Source organism: Psittacula echo (assembly GCF_963264785.1).
Source record: "Psittacula echo genome assembly, chromosome: 5".
NCBI classification, from domain to species: domain Eukaryota; kingdom Metazoa; phylum Chordata; class Aves; order Psittaciformes; family Psittacidae; genus Psittacula; species Psittacula echo.
In genome coordinates, this window is record NC_137739.1 from 27,452,046 (window position 1) to 27,476,663 (window position 24,618).

At 36.4% G+C, this 24,618-nt stretch overlaps 1 protein-coding gene across 1 annotated transcript in view; it reads left to right on the forward strand.

The window, feature by feature from the left end:
* Positions 1 to 24,618, forward strand: part of SPON1 (spondin 1) — a gene marked incomplete at both ends in the record, with an annotated part of 193,139 nt that overhangs the window by 59,862 nt on the left and 108,659 nt on the right. The window contains 3 exons of the mRNA XM_080619024.1: positions 1,678 to 1,751; positions 2,436 to 2,558; positions 6,340 to 6,488. Coding sequence (XP_080475150.1) covers positions 1,678 to 1,751; positions 2,436 to 2,558; positions 6,340 to 6,488 — 346 coding nt within the window. The remainder of the gene's footprint in view (positions 1 to 1,677; positions 1,752 to 2,435; positions 2,559 to 6,339; positions 6,489 to 24,618) is intronic.

Consider the following 24,618-nt stretch of genomic DNA (forward strand, 5'->3'; position numbering starts at 1 on the left):
TCATCATCCTCTGTGCTTGTTGGTAGGGGTGTTAGGTGCATGTGCCGGAGCCAAAGCCCCAACCAAAGCCTTGGCCAAATCCCACCAAATCTCACCCTGAGACAGGCTCCTGGGAAAACTACTCCATATGCAGCTCTTGTTCCGTCCACTCGGTGGTGCTGGTGGTGCAGAGGCAGAAAGCAGGTGCTGAGCCCATGGGGTACGTGACCATAGCTGGTCACTGGCCAGACTGGCCCAGGATGTGAAGGAGCCACCGGAGCAGCCATTCTGAGCCACTGCTCCTCAGAGCAGAGCTCCTGCAGCCAGGGGCTCTCCCTGGGGTTGAAAGCTGGTTGAAGGGAGAGCCCTCCCTGTGGAGATGAGTGATGGTGCACGTTGGGTCGTTGGACATTGACCGTGAGAGCAGCAGGGTAGTGGCGAGCCCATGTGACACCCCACATGACATTTTTTTTCTCACTTCAGCCAATATGAGTGAGGAGTAATTCAAGTTATCACAAGATAAATATTTGACTGTAAAGTTAAGCTAAGACAAGAATCTGGCCCTTGCCATGTAGAGTTTTAAAAAGGAGTAATGGTACAACATGTTGCTGGAAGAATATGCTCCCTCACTGATAAGCACAGAATGCAAGCTCCTGAAGAAGGTTCTCCTCAGAAAAATCTGTCCAAAGAATGTCTCTGACTTTAACAAAATTCCATTTTCTTATGGAAAGAAGATAGAAGTTTATATGCAAATTTAATTTTTATAGTTAAAAAATAGTCAAAGAAGCCAGTTAAGTTTGCTTAGTACTGGAAGGGGTCACCTGAGCCATTTGAACCTATTTTCCAGTTGATTATTGGTTTTGATATTTACCATATGGTGGTTACATGACCCTAATCATTAAGGAGAACTTGGGTTCAGTGCTTTGCTGACTTGAAGATCTTTGATCCAAAATTCAGTTTATGTTCTCTTAGATGGGAGGCTAAAAATCAGCCGAATTTCATCTGTACCATTCCAACTGTGAGAAATATACCTGCATGGTTTTCCCTGGATCATTTTCAGGTTCAGCCTCCCTCCCCTCCCCCTGCTGAGGCTCACAAGCTCACATTTTGTTTGAACTATAAGCCTTAATAAATTATTCTGCATTTAATTACTTGAAAGTGGCTTGTCTTCTGGAACCTTTGAATTGCTTTTAAAGACCTTAGCTTATGCTACCTCTTTTTCTGTGTTACATGATATTTGTGCTGAATTGCTGTCATATATCAAATGTACTTGTATCCTCACAATGCCATGTAATTTCCTACAAACAGCAGCTTGCTTTAGCTGTACTATTGTTTCTGAAATTGAATACAGTTTTAGTATTTCATTATAAGATTTGATTGAAATATTGCATATTCAGTTGACCGTCATGCATTTCAAGAGCAGAGAGCCTCACCCTATGACTGTGATCACTTCTCCGAAGGTAATAACATACCAAGGTTCCGAAAATGTGATGAATTTCAAACACAGTTTGAATTAAAAATGTCCTGTCTGTAGTCCTGTATGTATATGTATTGTCAGAAGATGGAAATATGCCTAGGTCTTAGAAGTCCAGTTCTGTCCTTTTGCTAATTTATCATGCATTTTCTCCTTCCTTTAAGGAATACATGTATTTAAAGCTTTTTTCTTTTTTTCTTTCTTTTTTCTCTCTCTCGTTATAGGGCCAGTATTGTGCAGAAGCGCATAATTTATTTTCAAGATGAGGGTTCTCTCACCAAAAAAATTTGTGAACAAGGTAGGGTAAAGTAAAACATTTTTCCGACCTCCTTGTTGTGTTCTACGTATTTCTCTTAACTCATTATTTCCAACTAAAATTTTTAGACCTTGAACAGTCCAGGTTCTAATTTGGGATCTTCCGTTTAATTATGTTCTTCCTTATCACATATACTGCTCCTTCCACAGTTTTTCTTGTCTGCCTCTAAATCTGATACTTGCAGCTTTTTATCTGGTCTTCATATGAAACCCATATGTTTCCGGGGCACTTAGTTTATTGAATCCTGGGCTATTCCATCCTTTCCTAAACCTAAGAATTGCAGTTGGTTATTGCTTTGGAAATAAATGTGTTATTTATGTGCTTTGGCCATCCAGAAAATTAAAGCCTATTGTGTTTTGAGATCAACTGAGTTTTTTCCATATCAGATAAGAACTAGAAAGAAATCTGTTTCAAATCTAAGATGACTGAAATAGTAGTGCCTTCTTATTTAAAAATGCAGATTTCAATTATTGCATCCACTTATTTATAAGATCCAGGTATTTCAGGGTTCAAGTTTAAGCTAGTGTAGCCCAACTTAAAAATAAACAAAAAAAATAATGTGTTGGAATCACATTTATTTCCTGTAGCTTTTATTATGTCAACATTGTGGTCATCTGCTGAGTTTGAGTGTAATCCTTTTCAATGGGTATGTTGCTGCTTTTTCAGACTCAGCCTCAGAGGGTGTAACTGACAAACCAATTTTAGATTGCTGTGCCTGTGGAACAGCCAAATACAGGCTAACTTTTTATGGAAACTGGTCAGAAAAAACACATCCCAAAGATTTTCCACGTGAGTATTATTCTTTTGCTATTGTTGTACCATATAGGGACTGTGAAGAGGGTTGAAGCCTGTTGTATGACAAATTACTTATTTACAGCTCAGCAGTGCAAATTATGACATATATACTATATATATATATAAAACATTCAGTATTGAAAATCCATGGATCTTTTTGTGAATGCTATCTGTTAAAAATAAATTCTATTGATTTGTCTGATATTTTGAATGGAGGTGTGTATGAGATCACAATTTCAAGATTTCTTTGTGGTGGAAAGGTTACTTTTTTTGGCTTATAATCTACAGTTAAGAAATGAGATTTTGAGAAAAAGGCCACCATGGATGGACAGCGCACTGACATTTTGATATTACAGCCATACCAATCTAGCCAGTATGTTTTCCTTCAAAGTCTTTTAGAAAGATTCTAGTTAGTTTAGGTGAGCCCTGAATCTTGCTGCCCAAGGACAGTAGTTAGATATATAAACCTTTATAATATCATCTTCTTTGTCTTTGTTGGTTTAATAGACAGATAAAATACAGAGTCTGAGCTTTGCCTGTCTTTTTTAAGTTTCTGAGCTACAGAATCAGTATTCTTGTTGCAGTAACCCAAATAACTGTAAAGAGCAAAAGTTACAAAAATGTGTATTATGCATTTGTTCCTTCATTACTGACTCTACAGTCTGTGGTATTAAGGGTTAGGAAACAATTTGAGAACATGAGTCCATTTTACTGGTCTTTAAAATTTGTTCTGTTGTTTGTGGCTGATATTTATTATATGGACTTCATATGTCAATTATAACTCAAATATGGTTTTTGTGTTAGTCATCTCAGGGTCTTAACAGCCTAAGAAGTATTGCTTATATTGAGTCTATAAATTTTAAGTTGAATGCAGCATTGTTCAAATATTTTTTGTCAGCATAATACACGGGAGATGAATAAGCAAACCAGTAATTGCAGGAATGCTCTTTTAGGTCGCTGCATTATTTGTACATCCGCTGAGTGCAACACTATCTGCATTATTTGTATGGATTCAGCTGGTGATTAGAAATAGTGTATGAGAAAATGATTGAAAACTATGAAATTACTATGACTTAATGATGTAATATTGGGGTAAATGGCCTTTTCTTTTAAAACTAAGTCAGTAAACACATAAAGAGTATGGGTTCATGAGTGAAAGTAAGCAAGTTGTAGTAGTTTGCCACAATATTGGACTCTGTAAATTGTCTCTCTCCACTAGGAAAGTCGTGAATAATATTAATGTTGGGGAAAAAAAAAAAAAAGAAAAAAAGGCAAAATGAAAAGCATGTAATACTCACAGGTTTAAGCCCAGTAAGAACAGCTGATAAGATTTTATGTTGAAATATCTGAAAGTCACGAAAAAGATCTCATCCAGAGCTAATGAAGTTAATAATGAAAACTAGTCATTGACGTTATTCTTTAAAATGTTGAACTTGTGGAGTAATTACATTAAAATAAAGTCTTATTCATGATGGACTGTGGTAAATCACTAATTATTTGTAACACATCACATAAAAAATTCTGCTCTATATATATCAGTATGGGTGAAATAGAAAGCAGATCATTATACTTTGCACCTTTTCTTTAATTTATCTTTTGATTTGCTTTAAAAATCCCTGAATAATAGGTACTCCATTGCTTAGCTTTTCTCCAAACCACTGCTTTTGCCAAATGAATTATTTTCTTTTGCTATTACACAGAAATATTCCTGCAAGGTACAGCACAACCCTTTTAATTCTGGGAAACTATTCTGAGGTTATCCTCAATAATTTCAATAATTTCACATTTATTATACTATTGCAATTAAAATACCTCTGTTCCATTAAATTTAAAAGACTTTTTCAGAGTTATCAGATGTGTCTATGAAACATTGCTTAGAATTAAACTGCTGGAACGGGCTTGTTCTGAGTGTGCCAACTGAATGGAGAGAGATATACCACAGCTGTAGAAAGGGTTCAAAAGCTAACTCTTGAAACAGTTTTGCTCTGCAGAGCCAGTATCTTCAGGGATAGGTGTTTGGTGGAAGAGACTGGGCTGTCATTGCAAAAAGTTCAAATTTTCTTTTCCTGTTCAAGATAGAGTGGGAGAGAAGCTTTGGAGCACGTGGAACAATTCATTATCATTTTACTGAAGACTTAAAAGCCACTCTGGTTCCTCTCTGTAGTGTTGCATTTTTCTTTTGCAGGGACTATGTGGAACCTTCCCTTTCATTAAGCTTAAGTGTCACAGTCTTTCAGGAAAAGCTGCTGTCTATGACTTGTGAAATTGTTAGAACTGTGTGCTAGGAAGAAAGAATGAGCAAAACTGGTGGTCCCATCACTGGATCTGAATGACAGTATCTCTCTCTGGTTTGACAAGGTGCCAGTGTATATTTAAGGAACTGCTAGGTCTTAGATTAAGAAACCATCTTTTGACACTGTTGTCTCCTGTCTGCCTGTAGGGGAGTGGAGGTTTAGTTGTTTTGGGTATGATTTTGGTTTTTGCCCTCCATGGGGGGCTCAAGTACAGCTTAGCTTTAATTGATTCTGAAAACATCAAGCCTGCTACAATTCAGAGCTCAGTAAGTGTACTTTGGTACAAATTTAGCATTAAGGAAATGATAGAGGCTCTGCTGTGTTGCTAGGCCATCTCCCTTATCTATCTATTCTGCTTGCTATGCTTTTACAGCTTTCTTTTTTACCCTACCATTGGTTTTCATTTTTTATTTCTAATCTATTTTCTATTGTGCTGTGGTTAGGTTCCTGAATCTGACTTTATCTATTCAATTCTCTACACTGTCTTTTTCAATTTCATTGTCCCACCTTTCACTTCTTAAATTTGCATTCCTCTTATTTACATCATTATTTATTTTTCATTCATTTATTCTAGTTTTTAGCTGGTTTTGCTGCTACTGTCTACATTTTGCGTTGCAAAGAAAAATGTTAAATATTATCTCACTCCATCATTCTGTCTCACTCATCTCCTACAGTCTTTGCATTGTTACCAGACTGTCTGCTTATATGAGCAGTTGATTTTCTCATCCTTTTCCTTTAAGCATGCTTTTTCCCAATGTCTTTGCAGAGTTATTTGACACTTAAGTGAGCTCAATTTTATTTCCAGCACTGTGGGACTTGTGTGACTCCTTATTTCTGCTTGACTCTGTTCAATTTGATCAGACTTCTATAAGATTTTTCTCGTTAAACCTTGACATTTTATTCTTTTCTGTTCAGCAGGACAAGAAACAAAACAGGAATCCTTTGCCTAGCTTTACAACTCTTACACTGAGAACTCTGAACAAGCAAACACAGTGAATATAGATGCACCAAAATTCACTTCTTTGCTCTCTTCCTAAATTAATGAGAACCCTTACTAATGGAAACAGCTTGCTGTTAATCTTTGAGTGACCACTGAAGTCTTCCCTTGCAATTTCCATCCCTCAAAATATTTTACATAGAAAGTTAAAATTACTTAAACTTCCTGAATTGAAGTCTTTGGCAGAGAAAAAATGTTTGGGAGGCTGCTTTGTTAGTTGGAATACAGTCTTTCTCACCATTGATGCTGTGTTGTATATCCAATAATTACTGACACTTTATGCTGTATTTCTGTAGTTCATTGTCTTGTTCTTATTACTCTAAAGATATGGTGTATTGATGCAGTGGGAACTGACAGCATGCAAAAACTTGGTGCTGGTGAAAACTCGGCACTTCAAACCTTGCACTTGAGTAACAAATTAGGAATTGTGCTTTGAAGTTGTTTGGATTATTAATTTTATTTTATTCCCTTCCCTCCTCGATAGGACGCACCAACCACTGGTCTGCTATCATTGGTAGTTCTCACTCGAAAAACTACATCCTTTGGGAGTATGGAGGATATGCTAGTGAAGGTGTCAAACAAGTCGCAGAGTTGGGATCCCCAGTTAAGATGGAAGAAGAAATTCGACAACAAGTAGGTGTAATTTAGTGCATACTTTAAAAAAATGCATCCTGCCTTGGCCTGCAAACGATTTGTCACTGACAATGTCTGTGAATGTCATTTTGCTAGTTTATTTTTGGTTAAGCAGATTAGGAGAGCTGCCTTTCTTTCTAGCCTCATTCCTACTCTGGCAGAAGTTTTGCCTGTGAAAGGACAAGTTGCAGTATTCTGAACTTAGAAATATCTGTGTGTCATGTAAGGCATAAATCAGAGGTAGAAAAGTAAAATTCATCTTTCTGGGCTTAATTATGGAGGCACTTATAATTTGTTAAAGGAAGACCTTGAAGACTGCTAGCAGGATTCCTTATTCCTTTTTGAAGTGGCAATTTTCACTTTATAGTATATAGTAACATTCAGAATTTTTTTTTTTTTTTTTTGCTGGTATGCACCTTATTTGTAATTTTCTGCAGAGACTCATTCAAGTTAGAAATGCTCTTACAGGAAAGTGAAGTGATTTTTGTTGCTAAGCAGGAGAGCTTTACACAACTGTACTAATAAAAATTGATGAATCAGAATTAATGGTTTAAGGGCAGAAGAGACTTTACAATTTATCATCTTACAGAGGATTGATTCAGCTGAACAGAAATCAATCTTTCAAATAGTTTATAGATGATTTTCATTTTGTCATGTGAAGCAACATGCAACCAAATAAAATCTGCCAGGACATGGTAATGATTATTATTAGGATGTGTACCTCCATGAAGTTTAAGGACTCACTAGAGACCAACCTCAGTCGTAAGACAGAAAGGATGTAAATATTATTACATATAATAGAGCTATGCATATGATTGTATGTATATGTATGTGTGTGGGTAAGTGCATATATAATATATAGTTATCATTGCTTCACATGAGAAAGAAAGTAGAAGGTGCTCCCAACAGTGTATCATCTTGTACAGGACACAAGGGAAAATGTGTTTGGTAAGAAGAGTTAAAAGCAGAAAAGTTGAAGACAGGTTTGGTTTAGTGCAGTCTCTGAGTCTGCTTTCCTGACTTCCCCCAGACTGATTAAGTGATACAAGAAAAATTAAATAAAACCAGTTTATAACTTAATTTTATAACTTAAGTTTGTAACTTAATAGATTACAGGGGATATGTAGGGGAATATGAAAGGGAAAAGCACTGAGAAATGGGGGAGAGGGGAAGATATGGTGATGGGGACATTACTCTCTTTCTCATAATAAAGCTTGATGTACCAGGGGAAAGAAAATAGGCCTTGATCGTACGTAACTTGCCTTTGCAACTTTACAGAGAAGTGTTTGGATTTTATCCTAGCAATCCTATATAAATCCAGATGGATGAAAATTCTAGTATTCTATATACCACATGTGATTTTTCAATTTTCGCTGCTTGCTTGGCAAATCAAGATTTTCTCATAACAGGTCCCTATGAAATAAAGAAACTCAGCTTAATTAGTATCTTAGTACTAAAAGAGATAAGCTCTTTTCAGTCTCCATAAATACCTTATAAATAAGGTTTTGGAACATCTGAACTGCGACTATATAAAGATTAGGTCTGCTGCAGAAATAGCAGGGGCATAAAGAGAGTATGGGATGAAGTACAAGCAGAGGTGAAGTTATGAAAGGTCATCCTGAGCATCGGTGGAAGAGGCAGTGAATGAAGAGAATCTGGTGAAGAATAAATATGATGACTCTCTGCTTTCCAAATTCTGAGTTCTTTCTCATTATGTACCCTGTATTTGCAAAAAGGAGGTGTATTCATATGTTCGATTCAAATCAGAGGTGATTGTGAATATTAAAGTACATAAAATAGCTAACTGGCTACAGTTTCAGGGGCTGTTGAAATTGGAGCTGAAATGAATGAATGTTGCAGTTCATATCACCATTAGGCTTGTCTGATTGCGGACCTGCAGTAATTCCACTGATTCTCCTAGTTCAGTCTAATCCAAGCAAGGACCTAGCGCTGTAACTGGATTTTACCTAGAACAACATAGCGCATCGACAAATGCCATAACCTTTCTATGAAGTTTATTTCACTTTTTCTTTCTTCTTAACATGTCTTAAAGCTGTGCTAATATTTTTGAGAGAAACTGAGGTAAAGTCCTAGAATGAAGACAGCAGAGCTACTAATGCCAGGAGCTAATTTGCCAACATTTTGTTCAGGCTTCCAATATCCCTGCCAACCTTGACATCTGATAGCATTGTTTCCTCCCCCACGCTTCTCAGTCTATCTCAGAATCCTTTTGCCCATTTTCCATTTCTTATTTTACCTTTATTTCCCTTATCTGTTGTCCTCACAGCCTTCTGCTGTGGGGTGGTGGGAGGATGCAGTTTGTTAAAACCACTCTTCCAAGCTGCCTTTGAGGTTTCTAAAGACAAAAGAAAGGCAATTTCTGTTCTTAATTCTGGTACCTGGACCCAGATGCCTGTGCAGTGGTATGGGGCTGGGGCTGTAGCCCTTGCCTGCAGCATGCTCCCAGTGGGTAGTGTACTGCTCACAAGGCCAGACTTGATTTGGAGATCTGCAGTGTGTCTGCTGCGTTTTGAAGGCAGTTTCTTAGGGGAATATATAAGCACATATTTATGTAACCAGTATCTATGTCTATGTTATCTAAGATTTTATTAAGGAAAAAAAAGTAATGATTTTCATGAATTATTACTAAAAATTTACCATCCACCTATGAAACAAAGAAAAAAGGGTTTCTTTAAGCAGAGTTTTCTTAAGAAGCATTCTAACAATTAACTAAAGATTCTCAAGCATGAACATTTCTGCACTCTGTTTGACAGACTGCTGAATCATCATCAACTTTTCCTCTTGACTGAGCACCTTCAAGTGCTCTGATGTGTGTTGCTACTGTAAAGAGCCTCTGCCTTATTTTTGCATGAATGACCCTGGGTACTGTAAACTTCCTTTGTAGCTTGTTTGTCTGGGAGAACTTAAAGGAACTAATCAGCCTTTTTGTTAAACTTTTCCTGGCAGCCTAAAGGAAAGCCACAGCAATGAGAGTTTTAGTAAAACAAACTGTCAAGTGGTTGATGTGTGCAATAGGATAATTCATGTGTTATACTTCAGGGGTTAAAAATGAACAAACAGAGGATGGAAAAGGAATTTGTGAGCACAAGAATGTTCAGTGACCTCATGTATCTCTGAAATGTATTCACTCTTTCACTTTGTTTTCAGAAAGTCTGATTTCTCCAGAACGTGATATTTGATAAACTTCCTGGGCAGAATCAAATATAGAATTTGAAAGGGGAATTCTATAATCATATTGTGATTGCTCTGTTTAAACAAACAAACAGGTGGTCAAAACATGAACCAGAAAGAATAAAGCATAGTGCTGAATGTGATATCCTGAGTAGATGAAATGAGATTAAAATAGAGACATGGTTGTTCGTCTTTGATTTAAATGTCTTGAACCTTAAGAGAACTCATTTGGTTTTGCCTAATTATTTTAGGATAAATGCTATGTCATTTTGCCACCATTTTTTGAAAAAAAAAAGCAAAACATGGTAAGTAATATTCTGTACCTTGCTGCTATCTCCAGAAAATACAGTATGTACTCTTTGCTTATTCCTATGGACACATAGATGCCATACTTACAGGTTTGGTTTAATGCTCTTCGAAATGTCAGTAAGTGGGATGACTTTTTCTATTGTCTTTAGTGACCTCAGATTAGAGCTGACTATCCCTCCAGCTCTTTCAGAAGAGCAAGTTCTGCTTTCAAGAAAGATGCTGGTAAATTTTTTGACACATGATAATTTAAGTTGCACGCATTAATTGAATATGAAACCTGAAATATCTGAACGTTTTACGGAATAATATTATCATGACTCTATCCAGACATTCATTTTTAGAAAATAGTTCTGGTTTGGATTTATCTATCTATTTATTTATTTATTTAAATATAGCCATGTAATTAAAGGATGAAAAGAGACTAAAAAAAATAAATGTAATTTCATTATTGGATTTATACTGTTTAATTGATTCCCCTCCTCCTCCCATCCCTCCCCTGATAAATGTAACTTCAGTATTTCAGTCAAATAGTGAATGTTTCATTACTGGTTTTGTAACAGAGCAAGATGTTGTTTCATAGAAAAATGAGGTCATTAGCTTTTTCTGACTGAAGCTGGTAAATCACCTGACTTACAAAGTAAAATCTGCAGTGTATTGATTACTTTTTTGTCACAGTGCTAGGCGAATTATTATCTGGTTTTCAGGGGCATCTCTCTGTTCAAAAGACAGGAATGCTTAGGAATGCTTATGGTGTGGCCATAAAGTCAAATATAAAAAGCATAGTCACTATTCTTACAAATAGCCCAAAACACCTTTAGGTTTCTGTGCAAAGCTCATAGAAATTTTCAGTAGAATTTGGACTTGGTCTAACAGTGAAATAGTAAAACACTGTCCAAGCACGTTTTCTGCTTTTGATACAGTCTGACAGCATATTTTTAATGCGGTGTTTAATCTAATTCTGGACTGATCAAGCAGCTTGATTGTAAATTTGTACCTGGAATTTGTTTGCTCAGATTCTCCTATTGCTCTGTGCATGAACCTCTACTGTGAATTATGGTACTTTTAATGGCTTTTGCAAGTGTCAAGTGGTAGATTTTCCATCCTTCCCTTTTGGAAGGTTTACCTTATATAATAATTTAAAATCTCTGGCATTTTGTTAATTGAAGTTTTGAAATGCCTGTTTATTGTGCTAAATTTCATGAAGTATTCCTGCAAAAAAGAAGTGGATGTCTATTAATATCATAAAGGGGAGGTTTCTCTGTTTACCTATCAATAAATAACTCATACAACAGGGGTCAGAACAAGTCTCCTAGGGTGCCTTCTGTTTTTTAATAAACTTCTGTTGGAAACTGTAATTAGGATGATTCACAGTTTGTGTTGCCTTCTTCAAACAAACCAATCCAATTCTTCTCAATTGCCTTGTTTTTTTTTAGTACTTGATGATAATAAAGGTATGCTTCTCCAGTAAGAAAGCTGATTTTGAATACTGTGCTATTTTGCTCTCTGTGGCCATACGAATAATTGCTGTGAGCATGATAACACTTCAGGTCAAAATACTTTTGCAGAACAGTGGCTTGGTTATGGTTCATAGAAAAACTTTAAGAACTTGACAACAAAGTTTAGGTTGACAAGCAGGTATTCTTTATTGCGGTGCCAGGAGACACGGGGGATAGCTTCTCTGAGCATGTCTCGCTCGAGCACCAAACAAGCCTTGATTATATAGTCATCAAGCATACATATTCATTACATTACATGCATACTCAAAACACTACTTATACATGACCTCATTCTTCTAGAAAATTCCTCCCACATGCACACAATAACGTGGTAGTGGTCTTTGGGACCCCTGGTGGTTGTTTCTTCATCATCTTCCTCTTCATCACTTCGTCCTTTGGCTGAACTTTGGAGTTGGCCAGCCTTGTCTGTTTGCCAGCTCCTTAGTTGGTTCTAACTGGTTTCCTTAAACACTAACTGAGGAGTTCTCTGCCTTATCATTGTTACAGAGTCCACCTGGGGTCCAGGTCATTTAGTTACAAGCAAAAAGTTCATTCTATGTACAATGAGCTATCGTTCATTCTGTCTTTCTTGTTCTTTCCCCATCTCAGTTAACTTTGCTTTTTCAAGTTTTATCAAGTAGCTTCTTACCAGGTTTAGTAAAAGGAACAGGAAAATGCTTTAAAATTACTGGAAACTCACTCTTTGACAGTAGAGCTGTAAAATCTTAGTGAAACATCCTGGTTACTGTTGCTTATTTGGATTTTTGGTATGTCTTTAGTGCACTTGTATTTATGTGCAGAGCTAGGCCAGGCATTTTGTTGTCAGAGAGAAATAAAGGTCTTTTTTGCTGTTAAAGATCTGTGAAAATCAGACAATTTTTGCACTTGTGATCTACAAACTGTTAAACCACTGTAGTTCTGTGGTGGGTTGGTATTCCCCTTGCAAGAAACACCACTTGCAATTTGTGTGCAATATGGTGCACTCATGCCATAGAGAAAGAGGATGAGTGTTTGCTATTGTTATTTCAAGAATTTTGTCTCAATGTACTGTGTGGGTGTCTAATGTTACATTGCAGGACATTTCTTCATCTATTTAAAATTAGAAAATGCTTTTGGAAATTGTCACTACTGAGCAGCCTCCTGTTAGGATGTTTTTTCCTTAGGAAATAATCTCATGTTTACTTGCACACACTGCATACAAATGGAGCTCCAATCTTGCGTAATGAATTCCAGAGGTTTCACACCTCTAACTTGTGTGGGAGTCTTTGAAGTTTTACCCTCTGAATAATTAATCAGTTTTCGGTGTAAGACAATTTGTGTAACCAATCGAGTTAAGGTTTTAACAGTTTCATTTACCTTAATTTGCCTTGCTGCTTATTTTCTTCCAATTATCACAGACCATCTATTTCTAATATGAAACAGGAAAAAATACTTTTCAGTAAAATCCAATAATCTGGTTCTCTTTGAATAAAAAAACCCTTAAACAAGATAGAATTGTTTTTGCAAAAGACAGGGTTTAACTCAAAGACTAGTCTTTTCTCAGTGAATCCTGATGATAAATCTTGCAGAAATTCCTGCCCCTTTTTAATGTCTATAAGAGCTGGAGGAGCTCATCAAAGCTTATAAAGATTTTCTCTGCGTCTCTGATGCCTGAATACCAGTAAAGCAATGGGAGAGGAGGGAAAGAGTTGCTTCTGGTAGGTTCATTCCTTTGGACAGTATGCAGTATTTTTTGTTCTCCAGTACACAGACATAAAAGTCACTAGGAAATGTTGTTTGATCAAGACAATATGATTGGCTTGCTAGGCATTATTTGCTGATTTTAAAGGCTTTTAAAATATCCTGCCTTTTCATTTTCTGCAGCTAGATTTTATCATATGTTTCTGCTGTCACAAAATTATTACTATCTTGTAGCAGATTCATCCAGTGGAAAGATGCAATGGAATGAATTTCAGATTGTTTTCTTTCAGCCTACTAGTTGTAGTATTTTTAAAACATGAACATTTCCAATGAATTGATTCTTCTTGCGTGGATAGGCTGAGGGACAAACTCTATCTGACAGCAGTAGTTCAGCACTCCTAACACCAGAATTTGGTCAGAAGAATCAGTCTTATTACTTTGTTCAAATTACTATTTGGAATGGCATATCTAAATTCGAACAAGAAACAACAGATGTATTTAAGGAGTGACTCTAAGGCACTCAGAAACTGTCTTACAGCAGCACAAGCAGAAAGTTAAGTAGCACGAACTGTAGAAGAGCTAACACCACTAATGCCAAATTGCTTGTCAGGCATGTAGATCAGATACTTAGGCTCCTCCTACTCTGCGAGACGTTGCCTAAACTCGTCTTGACTTTAGCAAAGTCTGCTTTTTAAGGGTCCAGAGTACCCCTCAAAATTAAACTAGGTAAAGCTGACTTCTCCCTGAATACTTTCACCTGCAGTGGCTTAACCTGTGGTTAAAATGCAGTGGATGCATAGCTGATGGCATTCAGCTGCCTATCAAGGAGGTCCTGCAAATGCTGAAGAAGTGTCTGAAGTCTCATTAGCAGCATTTGTCAGGAACCACGGGATCATCCATTGTTTTCTTTCTTGATGCATTGTAAAAAATGTTCAAAAGAACAGCATGATGTAACAGCTGAAGCTGAAGAGTCTTACTAGCTCATTTGACTTGCAAATGCTTAATTATTCAGATAAATTTTCAACTTACACTCAGGAAGAAAACCCACAGTGCCAAGTTCATCATCCTAAAAGCATTAGCTTTTTAGGGGTTTGTTTGTTTGTTTGTTTAGGAATCTCAGTTCAGAACTCTGTTACTGTGATTATATCAAATGCTTATTTCAACCTAAATTCCAGCAGAACACTCAGCAAAATACCACGTACATATATCATGCATATTTACAAAATATGGATGCAAATATGTGAATGCTACTTGTCTGGTGTCATTTTCCAAGACAGCTCCTCTCAGTTAAATATCTAGATCAGATACTGCTTTCAAAATGTCTTATGGCATTTAGTGTGCAATGAATAAGTATATTCAGGTATTATGTTACATATGTATTAATATGTAATGAAACAACTGGTCCAACAGGGAGGATAGCCATCAGTCATTATTTAAATTTTTAACTTTGTTTGCTTAGATTGCTTTTTCAGTCTGAATTTGAAAGGACTATTGTTTTGCAGTTTATGTCAGTGAAAACCAGAAGAGGGCTACTTATTTTTAGTGAGGGGAAGGTCAGTGCTGCTGACTAGTATTTAGCTCAGGAAAGACCAACATGCTTGCAGATTGTACGTTTCTTTGACGTTCACCAGTCAAACATTGACACGAAATAAAACATGAATTAATTTAGGAACTGTAACATATGCTGCAACCTGAAACAGATTCAAGAGTTAACGTATGGCTCAGGTGGCAATGTCTGTTATTGTCATTAATTGTTGGTTACAAACTCCCTGGATTCCTTTTTAAAAGATGTCACTGGGGTCTCTGTCAGTCAGCTATCTCCTTAAACATGACTTAACTCATTTGCCATATTCTGGCTTCAGTCAGTGATAGAGTATTGATATTGTTCTATAGAAAAATTGCTTTCCAATAACAAATTGGGAATTTTGAGTTAGATAGTAACCTGTAGGACAACATGTAAGTTGATGCTTTGCCACAATAAACACTAAGAACCTCAAATGCTTATTTTCTTCTTTATGAGTGAAAAGAGGCCAGCACTGTACCTGGAGTGGTCTATAAGGTGCTTAGACACTGTATACCTTACCTATATAGCTAGTCATCTAATTGGGACAAGTCAGTTTATTCCTTTTACAAAATTTTGTTTTATACTGTACTAGTCAATCTTGGGAAAGAAAAAAAAAAAGATCTGACTGGATAAATTATTTGCAGAAATTGAATGCATCTTAAAATCATAATCTGGTCCATATTCTCCATAAATTGGTAATACTAATTTAGATGTTGAGGATGCAGTGGTTTTTGCCTCTCTCCCTTTCTTTTATAACTGACTTTTTGAATACTTTCAATATTTTTAATAAATTCAGTACTTTAAAAGTGTCTTATTTAAGAATAAATATCAACATAGGAAACAGAACACTTTAAAGGAACCTCTATTTGTAAATTCCATTCAAATATGGAAAAGAGAAAGAGCTTATCATGCATATTTTGTTTTAGACTAAAAGTACACTTATACTACATAATTCATAAAGTTATTTTGATATGCAAACCAGATAAATTCTTTATATTAGTTGCCTATTTGGGGATTGGTTATTGCGTATCTGGCAGACATGTACGTACAAACAAGGATTAAATAAGTGTGAGTACATTTGTGCTATATGACATTTTAATTTGTGTGATATGAGATGGGATTTATTGCTTCTATTTAGATATAAATTCTTATATTATTTGAGACTGGAATGATAAATGATTTCTTGATGACTATTATTTTGAGCATACATAAATCAAACCTGCAACTTTCCATTTCAAATATGCTTATTAATCTATTAGCTGTACCTACTTTATTTCATTTTGAAAGAAGATTCATACTTTGAGGGTAGCGGGAATGAAAAGATGGGAAATGGACAGTTGGTGTTTTTCCCACAGAGGAAGAAGTTTATTGGTTGGGCTTTTTTTTGGTTCATTGTTTTTTCATCTATAACGGACTTAGTCTTCAGTTGGCTTTGTAGTCAGAGAGGTTGTGGTCTACAAAATGATAGTTTATCATTTATGTTCAAGTAAGAGTAAGGAGCTGTGCTTTGGGGCTGTGCAGGAGGTTGAAGACAAATCCTTGTACTTCTAACATAAGCAATGTAGATTCTAGCTAAAATTTTGTAAATATACCTAGTCCCACATGAATCTAAGACTGATTAATATCTACAGACTCTTTCTAGTTGGCATTTCCTTATTCCTTACATTCATGCTTCTAAACACCAAAATGCAACATTTGCTTCTAGTGTTCTTCCAAAATAATTAGGTCAGTTCAAACACTCAGCTGAATCATCCCTGTTGTTCCATCCTCACAGCTTCAGTTCCTCAGAACAGTTTTCAGAACACAGTTTGTTACATGTATGATTTTTTGCTTTCATTCCTCTTACAGCTGAGAATGGGCCTCTAAAAGCAGTTTTCCATAACTGCATTTTTTCTGCTGAAAAATTTAGTGTGGCTATTGCATTTAAAATAAACCCCACATGAATCAATAGGTCTTCATTAGTTTTAAAACAATATATATACAAAGGGTAATGTATGTGTACAAAAATGCATATAATACACAGCCACGAATAGCAGAGTTCTCTTTCTTACAAGACGTGTGCATTTCCCCAATCCTTAGATTAAAAAAGTAATCCAGAAGTTCCTAAAAATAATTTGTAACCAAGGTCTGTTGCTAACTCTTCATTTTTCTTTGGCTTAAAGAAGTGACAATACTACAAATAAATGGAATCTCTTGGTTATTTGAACTGTATGACAAGACTTTCTGCTGTAAGACTCATGAAACAGATTGTGTTGATGGCAAATTAAAAATGCATGATTTCTTCTTAAGTATAGGAGTTTGAATCCCACACAGAGATCTTCTTAGAAACATAGTTACAGAAGCTTTTTCTTTTCATTTTGCAAATGGAAATGCAATTTTTCTATATCCCATATAAATTGACTTTGATAATCACCCTGTGAAATTAGAGGTTTAAAAATTTGGTATGTCACTAGTCATATAAAAATGTTTCATTTGAGTTCTACAGGCGAAGAAATACCTACAGCAGACACCTATTCTAAGATACAAAAGCTGCCAGAAAATTATCTGTTAGCTGCCACTTTGGACATTTCCTCTGTGTGGGGCTTCTTCCACCCACCATTTTTTTTTTCTTTCTCTTCTTTTCCCACCCCCCAAAAGAAGACTGAGCAGAAATAGTGCCCATTGCATCTCTGCTGTACTTTTTCTCTCTCCCTCTCTTTTGCTCTGTCCTTTTCATATATGTTCATGGACAAAGTGGGGAAAAAAGGCTCAGGAAAGAACAGACATCCTTCATCACTTTACCCACAGTAGTGTTAAATCCTAGAATATAATCTAACAGTATTCACTTAAGAATCTTTAACTAATTTAATTTGCATAAGTTGCAACGTAAAAGTTACTAGGTTTCCCTGCATCAATACCTAATGTGTATTTGCTGCTCCGTTGTCACTGTCAGCCCTGTGTTCCCACCAGGGCTTTAGATAGCATCCTCTCAGACATAGCTTCAGACACACTACTTTTGCTGTCAGTAGCAGTGGTGTTGCCCCAAAACTGTGTGTGATGTTCAGAATGATTTTGATCAGATACAAGCAATGCAGTAAGTTCAGAAAAACCAAGACCTGAGGCTTTTTGTGCCCTTTTGATAGAAGGCATTTTTACAGATTACTGCTTCAATTTTGTATGTGTGCACGTGAGTGTCTGTAGGAGAATATATTGTTTGTTCTGAACTTAACATCAGCTTAACAATGTTAAGAACGTAAAAAGCAGGTTACTCCTTGATTATTCATATAATATCAATGATATTCATGTTTCTTAATTCAGTCAGAAGCCTGCCTATGTGAAAGTCAGTGCACCTTTGCACACTTGGGACTCATCTTCTTGGGGCAGCTTTTGGATGTAAGGAATGGTTTGAGTTTAACAGACAATAGTTATGCTGCATTAACTCCCCAGGCTGAAACTGTTGTTCTGGAGGGGTAGCTTGCTTGCACTTTGGCTTCGTGATATTTCAACACACTGAAAGACAGCAAACAAAGGAAGAAAACAGCACAAACCAATTGTAGCACAGAGTAACAGTCCTCATAGGTGATCTGTTCTACGGTAGCTCCTTGGGCTTTTGTAGGCAAATTCAAAGTTACAAAGGCATGTGTATAAGAAGATAAGAATCCAGAGTGCCCTGTCCTGAGATTCACTGAATAAAGGCATCTTTCCTTGAAATTTCAGCATATAGTGTCAATGCTCGTTAGATTCAATTGAAAGGCCCATTACTTTAATGGGACTTGAATCAGTCCTTCAAGGCTTCACAGCCGGGGTCCTTGTTGGTTGTAGTCCCAGTTATTTCACTAGGAAAATTCTGTGAACTTTCTTCTCAGGGTCAGTATGTGGATTTGGGGCATACAGATGTTTTGGGGTGTGTCATCTCACGTCACCTCACAGGACAGAGGTCCAAATCAAAATCAAAACAATTTGAAAAGAAAAAACTTTCCAATATAAAATTCAGATCAGTTTTTCAGAGTGAAATTCCAGGGGAATTTTATGTGGGATATATAGTGTGTTTGTAGTTAAGCAGGAGCAGAGTTTATTTATATGTCTGCCTTTACTTTTCTTGTTCCTTTGACCAAAAATTAGCTTCTGTTTTGTTTGTGGAATTACATTTTTACTTTTGCAATACCTTCAGGAGAAGTGCCTCTGTCTCAGCACTTCTGCAACAATATTAAGGAAAGTAGATGGAAAAATACATTTTCACTGAACAAAATAAGGGGAAAGCCCACTGTATTCCATACGTACACCGTTGTTTTAAATGCTTCCCTTTTCAAAAGTTAATTACATGATTCCTGCATTACTGAAGAGCTGAGAAGAACATATCTATAATGAGCAGAATCTGGACAGATTTTAAATGCATCTCTTTTAGCTCTCCCTATGTGCTAGGAGTGCTTATGAAGATCTTCATTTACAATAGATTGCTTTTACTTTTTTTAAAGTACTTTCCTACTCTCCATAATTGATGTGTTAGTATGTCCCTTAAGCATATTTTCTTGTTCGTCTGTACTCCATTAAAATTAAACAGAATGGTCATTAGATCATAAAGAAACAAAATGCTCACTTCTCTACTTACTGCAAAAAAAAGCTGCTATTATCTGTCAAATATAAAGATTAACTTTGCCTTCAGGTACATTTTTACTGGCCTTTTAAATAGAGCCCTGAACCACTGTAACACACAGTCACTGATTAAGAACTTCGTTCTTCAAGGGAACTATATCTTAATTAGGTGTCAGCCCCAGAATTTTTTACTCAGCTTATGCTCTTAGTTGTGAAAGACTTTTATCCATGGTCATCTGAATTCATGACACAGTTGCAGCACAGGTTAAAATCTGAGAGACAGTTTGTACTTTATTACTTGCTATAGACTTTTTAATAGGTTTTAATTAAAATGTCAAAGATCATAGTCTATATATGTTTCTTGTTCAAATAACAATGGAGAATATGAGTTTGTAAAGATATGAAATTATCTGATTTTCAGTGTGCAAGCGTAAATTGCATTTGCAAAGAGGTGTTCAATCATGTAACAAAACCAAAATATTATTCTTAGAAATGTAGGCTTGCAGAATGGTGTTTGTTTCCCTTAATCATTCTAGTCCCTCGTTACTTTTCTCCACTGTTCTTTTCTTCTAAGAGGAAGAAGATGATGTGTCAAATAGTGAAAACAGTTTTCAAATGGCATCAGAGAACACAGAAGACACTTCTATTTTATTCTATTTTATGACTGAGTACTAATAGATATAAAGTACATATATCAGCATATATGATATATGCAGCAGCATAACTGCAAGCTGTTCTTGCCAGCAATGTTCATGTTTACTAACAATGTTTATACAAAGGTAAATTTTACAAAACAAATATGGTATTAATGACTGATCAATTTTATCAGGAGCATTTACAGTCAGATTTATTTTATTGATTACATCATTATTTATGCTGCCATGGCTCCAAAGTCACAATGTTCAGAGTATCAATATTTGGTAGTTTTGATTGTTACTGACAGTGAGATCTCTCCATTATTTCTTGGTTCTGGGCCATTGTTCTGACATTACTAAAGTAATTTGAGATTTGGGTAGCAGTCATAATTGTAATGAAAAGCTTTGGGATATTCTATCTTATGTTTATTGTATTAGGTTTTTTTTTTTTTTTTTTTTTTTTTTTAGATGTTGTTAATTTCTGTGATACTTAAGATCTTCGAAGGGAAAAGCCCTTTTCCTGGGGAGTCTTGTGTACTATAATGGCATTCTATGCCATTATTTATTTGGAGGCTGTCTTGGGCACAGCGGTCATGAAATGATAGAGTTTTTGATTCTTGATGAAGTAAGGAGGGGGTCATCAGAACTGCTACCTGGGTCTTCTGGAGGACAGCTTTTGACCTGTTTAGGAGACTGGTTGATGGAGTCTCCTGGGAGACGGTCCTGAAGAGCAGGAGTCCAGAAAGGCTGAACATTCTTCAGGAAGGACATCTTAAAGGCACAGGAGCAGGCCATCCTGTGTCCTGAAAGACAAGCCAGCAGCGAAGATGGCTGCCCTGGGTGAACAGAGAGCTTTGGCTGGAACCCAGGAAAAAAAGGAGAGTTTATGACCTTCGGAAGAAGGGGCAGACAACTCGGGAGGACTGCAAAGATGTTGTGAGGTTAAACAGGGAGAAAATTTGAAGGGTTAAAGCCCAACTGAAACTTCATCTGGCTACTGCCATAAAAGACTAATAAAAAAGTTTTCTATAAATACATTAGCAACAAAAGGAGGGTTAAGGAGGATCCCCATCCTTTATTGGATTTTGTCAAAGTAGACTTCAATAAAGCCTTTGACAGTGTTTCCCACAGCATTCCCCTGGGGACAACTGCCTGCTTGTGGCTTGGACCGGTGTAGTCTTCACTGGGTAAAAAACTGGCTGGATGGCAGAGCTGGGAGAGGTGCTGAACGATGTTAATCCATTTGGAATGGGTTTCCTAAGGAAGTAGTTGAGTCACCATCCCTGGAGGTACTAAACAGATGTGTATATGTGGCACTTGGCACACGGTTTAGTGGTAGATTTGTCAGTGCTTAACTTGATTTTAAAGGTCTTTTCCAACCTAAATGATTCTATTACTCTATTTACAGGAATTAGTAAAATGACATTTCATCCAGTTTAAAGAACTAGTTTTTAGTACAGAGTTCATGGAAAAATTAAAGAAAATTGTTATTTTGGTTTTATAAACTGAAATTATAGTCAGCACATGTTGAAGATGCCTTATTTTAATACCAAGTACATGTTTGGTTAGTCAGATTAAGGCTTTCAGTTTTTAAGTCAGAAACATAACATTTAAGGTAACAGTTCTTTGGCATCAAAGCCACCACTTTCTTTCAGTAGTGGTTTAGTTTTGTTAGCTGCAGATAACTTCCTGAGTGCCCCCAGATCTCCAGGACTGGTTCAGCTACCCATACTAGCAGTTCAGCTCAGGAGCTGCTCTGATCTTAGTACTGCTGCCTTCTCCCAGTCTGGGAAGGAAGGTGCTCTTTTCTACTTGACTTGGTGTTTTGACACGTCTCTTTGAAGTCTGCTGTGTCTTGTCATTTGGTTGGGAATAAAGCCCCTGTGATGCTTATAGGAAGTCTTATTTCTTCTTTTTATTGGTTTTCCTTGTGTGAAAACATTCTTACTGACACGTCCCTCACTCATTATGTAAAGCAGGTAATTAGCCGATTACTTGTGCTCCAATTAGCAGCATGATTGGATATGTGTCACTCTCAGCAAAGTTTTAGAATAATCTTCAGAAGAGGACAGCTTATTCAGAAGTGGCTCTTCCAGTGTCACCTTCTCAGTATCCCAGTATCTCACCCTCACCGGTATCCCAGAAGCCTCCCTTCTCACTCTCTGCTAAACTTCTTGTGTGGGTCCCACTATCAGTTACTGGATTTTCTTTTTTTGGAAATGGACAACTATGCTTACCTGATCTAAGCCTGTCCCTGTTTCCCTGCTTCCCCTCCTAACCAGGGGCTCAGATAGAGCTGCTTGATTTCCTCAGTGGAGCTCCACTGGAGACATGGGCTGGAATTACATTAACAATATATACTCAAGATAATTTGATCCTCACTTATCTGTAAATATATTCTGACAACCACTACACAGAGCAGTAACACTGTCATTTTTTATGTATTTGTTGTGCAAAGTAGAGGAAATGAGTTCTTTGCATGTTCAGTCTTGCCTTTTCAGCTCATCTTCCTTTCTAATCTTTCTGGACTGCACTGAAAAGCATTATAGTAAACATGTATCGACTTTTTCTGAAATGGTTTTCCAGGCTTCTCTTGAAGAGCACCTATGTTTCAGCCTCTCCCAGATTGTATGCCAACATTTGGTCAGTTCTTCTGCACTTAATTTTAATGCTTTCCAGAATTTATTAAGTATACAATCTTTTCTTTAAATAGCAGTCGCAATTAAGTGAAGGACTTCAGTTGCAGGCTGTTTATTCATCCATAACGTTACATGAGAAAATTTTTCATCTTTTTTTTTTTTTCCCTGTGCAAGATATAAAAACCAAGATTGCAAGTCCCTTGTCATTTTTTATTTCTGACTTCACATCTTTTTAACATCTGTTTCAAGAAGACTAGGCTTTGTTTCAACTCCAATATTGTTTTGGCCAGTGTGTGCAGTAAACCAACGCTGTGAAGTATTGTTAAATTTACAAATAAATGTAATAAATTCCTATATGGTCCTAATATGTTTTGACTGTCCAGATGTTAACTAAAGCCCCTAACCTTTTCCATGTGCTGGTGACTTTAAACAAAAATAGCAATATCCCCCCCCCCCCCCAAATAACAGACAAATGAATTGCTCTTCATATCTATATGCCATAAGTCTGTTATCTGTTTGATAAAGCAAGAAAAATATCTTGCTTTCTACAGAAAAAATTAGATCTTTGTTATCCTGTAAAATTTAATTTTTTAGTAGCAGAAGGGATTTGGCCCAGTCAAGTTAATACAGTGCTGGCTTTGTTCTTGAAGCACCCGCAGTCAGACTTCAACCTAAGAGAAAAAGCTTTGGAATAAGAATAATTGAGAGAAGCAATAGCTTTCTCACCTGAAAGTTTACAGCAGAAGAGCTTTGTTGTTTTCTAAACTTATGTTGCTGGCTTGTAGTAATGTAAATTCTTGTAGAGATGTGAGCTTATTGCTACCTATATTTTTCCTCTTAGATTAGCTTGCTACTTTTCCGTTAGATGTGGTATAGACCCAAGGTTTTTTTTTTGGATTTAGAAGAAAAAGCTAAAAAACTTAGAAACATAAAGGGAAAAGGATTGATGGCCAGTTTGCACTTGAATGAGTCACCACTGCGCTTGTTATTGCTTTTTCTTTGGGAATAGTCACTTATGTCCCCTGAATCTTAGATACCTTTTGGAGAAAAAAAGGCTATCAGTACTGTCTTTTCTTATTATGGTGTTAGGAGAATAAATAGAATGTATCAATATAGTACATGCTGGGGAAGCATATAAAAATGCAGGGGGAAAAACTGTCATATAGGTATTTTTAACCTTTTTGCTTAACTGATGCACAATTCCTTGATGTCATAATTAAGACAAAAATGGTTTTCCCACAGTGATGTGCAGTAGCATTTTCTATTCACAGAAGGTTTTTCTAACAGTTTCAGAGCACTTTAAAATATTTAATAAAAGAGAATCCCTAAAACTCAGACAACTTAGTTTTATTAGGGTAGAGTGGTTAAGTGCCTTGCATGTGTCCTAAATCAGTGACTAAACTGGGAATTAACTTCTGGACCAATTGAAGGACACATGTATTTGTAAAGCTTTTCCTGGTTGCTACATAGAAATTCTTCAAAATGTTCATAAATAAGTATTTTTGTTTTGATATCTCTCTGTTGTGTGATATCTCTAGACTGAATTTCAAAAGAGGAAGATTGTGTTCCAGTGTAAGACAAAAACTAAATCACAGGGTCTTTTCTTTAGCCAGTGCCTTTGAACAGTGATTTTGGCTGTGCATGACTTTCAGGGTTGCTTTAAACTAAACTCTTTCATTAAGAGGTGATTCTGACAGAGCTATTTTCAAAGCTTAAGTTGCATGGGAACTTGATGCTTAAGAGTGAGAATATTATCTTGTAAGATAGCATGGGTAATATAGAATATATTTCATCACCTTTTTTTGTTAGGGCACAAAAAAGTGGCCAAGGCAGAAAACCAGTAGCCAGAATTCCTTGGCGCTGATAGTTTTATTGCATCTTGCAATACTGGGCACTTTCATCTACCTTTTAATACCTGTCACAGACAGTCAATCTGTAAATTGACTGTAATGTTAGGCAGAGCATGTATACGATGTGACAGTTAATATTCTACGTGCCTTTGTAAAGCACTTGTAAAATACTGTGAAGTGCTTCTGATTTTTG